The sequence below is a fragment of the Salvelinus sp. IW2-2015 genome, linkage group LG1, assembly GCF_002910315.2.
Source record: "Salvelinus sp. IW2-2015 linkage group LG1, ASM291031v2, whole genome shotgun sequence".
NCBI lineage: Eukaryota > Metazoa > Chordata > Actinopteri > Salmoniformes > Salmonidae > Salvelinus > Salvelinus sp. IW2-2015.
The window spans coordinates 57945829-57948452 of record NC_036838.1 but is presented as its reverse complement, the minus strand read 5'-3'; the positions used below and the strand labels follow the sequence as shown (position 1 = coordinate 57948452).

The following is a 2624-nucleotide window of genomic DNA, read 5'->3' as shown; positions in this document are numbered from 1 at the left end:
TATTAGCTTCTGAGTCTGTGCCTGGGTCTCTGATGTTTATCCTAGCTTCTGAGCTCTGTGCCTGGGTGTCTGTGCTCGTAGGTCTTTGTGTCTGTTGTTGTTGAGTTTTCTTACTTGTGGAAGTGTGAGTTTATCGTGTTCTGTATAGATGAGGGGCGGGAGTTGCTTTATAGCCAATCCCTGTTGCTTGTATATACACAGAGACCCAGGCACAGACTCAGAAGCTAGGATAACACAGAGACCCAGGCACAGACTCAGAAGCTAGGATAACACAGAGACCCAGGCACAGAGCTGAAATGGGAGACCTACCGATCCAGATGAAGGACCAGCGGTCGTGGCTCCACCAGCCAGCCAGCGTGCACCAGGACGGGATAACAGTAGAGGGGCTCATTCGTCGGTCCCTGGAGGCCAAGGAGTTCGCCTACTGCCCCTACAGCCGGTTCAGGGTGGGGGCAGCCCTCCTGGCCCACGACGGCAAGGTGTTCACAGGTGAGCTATCTGCTCAATAGATTGATTAATTGATTGAGTTCATGGGGCAATTTAAAAATATACCACTGTCAATCAGTACATACGTTCAGTTGTCTTTATTAGACCAGGTAAGTGAATTGAAAGATGTGGGAATATTCTCAGTGGGGAGAGATTGAACAGTCTCAGTGTTGTTACTACAATAATGTAAACATGTACAGAGCCCGTCTCTGGAATAAAATGAGTTTATGTTGCGTTCACAAAGACAGATTTACTTATTCTCTATTTCTTAATTATAATAAATAACTCTTCAGTTCGGAGGCTTTGTGAGTATTTCATCACTTGACAATATCATCCTTTTTACACTGTAAAGTGTTAACGTTGATAGTGTACTGTCACAATATCATCCTTTTTACACTGTAAAGTGTTAACGTTGATAGNATCATCCTTTTTACACTGTAAAGTGTTAACGTTGATAGTGTACTGTCACAATATCATCCTTTTTACACTGTAAAGTGTTAACGTTGATAGTGTACACTTAAGGCTTGGTTTCAATCTGGAGCAGGGGCGTGTAAGGGTGTCAAATCCAATGTTTCAAGGTTCATATCTGTTTTGCAATTTCTGACTACCCATCATAAGGAACTGTTTCATGAGTCCATCTGACTAAGCATTATAGCGAAGCAAGCCTGCGATGTACATACAGTATGATGTAGTTCTGTCTGTCCAAGATCTACACTTCTGTAGATTATTTCCTCAGTCAGCATTGGAATTTAGTCAGTCAGAATTTAGTCATTCAGTCAGAATTCAGTCATTCAGTCAGTCAGTTAAAGTGGGCAAGAAGCCTTTTTGTTCACAAGTATAATTAACAGTCAGTAATTCAGAGTTTCAATAACTTTGAAGAGTATATTATGTTCTTTTGGCTGACTGGTTTTGAATAACCTGTTAATGATGATCGGAGGAGAGACCATCTAAACTAAGTTATGTCCGTGGCATAAAGACGTGCTTTTAGCCAAACAGAGCAATTAGCATATTGGCCTGTTAGTAATGGTCAATTCATCCTTTGATTTAGCCTTGAACTTCAGTATCATTTAGTGTCAACAACAGTCAGGCTAACAGAGGTGGCACACAAGTTGGTCAACAACAAGCTTGATCAAAGTAATATTTGAGCTTGTCTCGCGAGCCCATAGCCTTCTGTCTGTTATTCAAAAGGCTGATATTTTCAATCCTCTCAGGGACAAATGTATTTAAGGACAAACGCCCTTATAGTCAACAAAAGGATTGTCTCATGGTCATTGTTGGTCAACTACTCTGTCAATCATCAATTGTTGGAAGTTCCTTAGAGGCATGCTTTCCATCTGAAACAGTTCGGAATAGTTTGTGTATACATTATGATGACATTGTGTGACGTTTTTGTCGTTTTGGGACTTCGGTAAAAAATTTTGGCACAATTTTTTGAGACCGGCCGAAGTTCTTGGAGCCGAAATCTCAGCCCCTTCGTCCGTGATTGGTCACCTGTAGGGATTCTTTAACAAAGTAATTGTTGTCATTTAACGAGAAACGACTCGTTTTCATGCACATTTTTTAATTGAGAAATACTGCACCAAACATGTTAGATGTCAAATTGCGCGACTAAGATTTTTCTCTGCAAATAAATCCGAATTAATGACAGATTTCAAGAGTTATTTCAGATTAATTCGGACTAGAGGAAATGTATACTGGCTACGGCATCTCAAATAGGACAAACASTACTATTGACCTTTTTCAAGCGAAGGTCTTTTAAGGGAGTATGGGAGTACACTCGTTCGGCTAGCCGTCAGCCGAACTGAAGCGTGCTGACCAGCGGTGGAAATCTACTACATTGTCATACTTCAGTAAAATTAAAGATACCTTTAATAGAACATGACTCCAGTAAAAATGAAAAGTCACCCAGTAAAATTCTACTTGATTAAAAGTCTGAAAGCATTTGGTTTTAAATATACTTTAGTATCAAATTTGGTTTTAAATATACTTTAGTATCAAGAGTAAATGGAATTGCTAAAATATACTTAAGTATTAAAAGTCAAAGTATAAATCATTTCAAATTCCTTATACTAAGCAAACCAGATGGCCATATTTATTATTTTTATTGAAGGATAGCCAGGGGCACACTCCAACACTCC

At 39.7% G+C, this 2624-nt stretch overlaps 1 protein-coding gene across 1 annotated transcript in view; it reads left to right on the top strand.

Moving 5' to 3' along the window:
* Positions 1-202: 202 nt before the first annotated feature.
* Positions 203-2624, top strand: part of LOC111973187 (cytidine deaminase) — a 10752-nt gene continuing 8330 nt past the window's right edge. The window contains exon 1 of the mRNA XM_024000502.2: positions 203-489. Within this exon, the coding sequence (XP_023856270.1) occupies positions 297-489 (193 nt within the window). The 5' untranslated portion in view covers positions 203-296. The remainder of the gene's footprint in view (positions 490-2624) is intronic.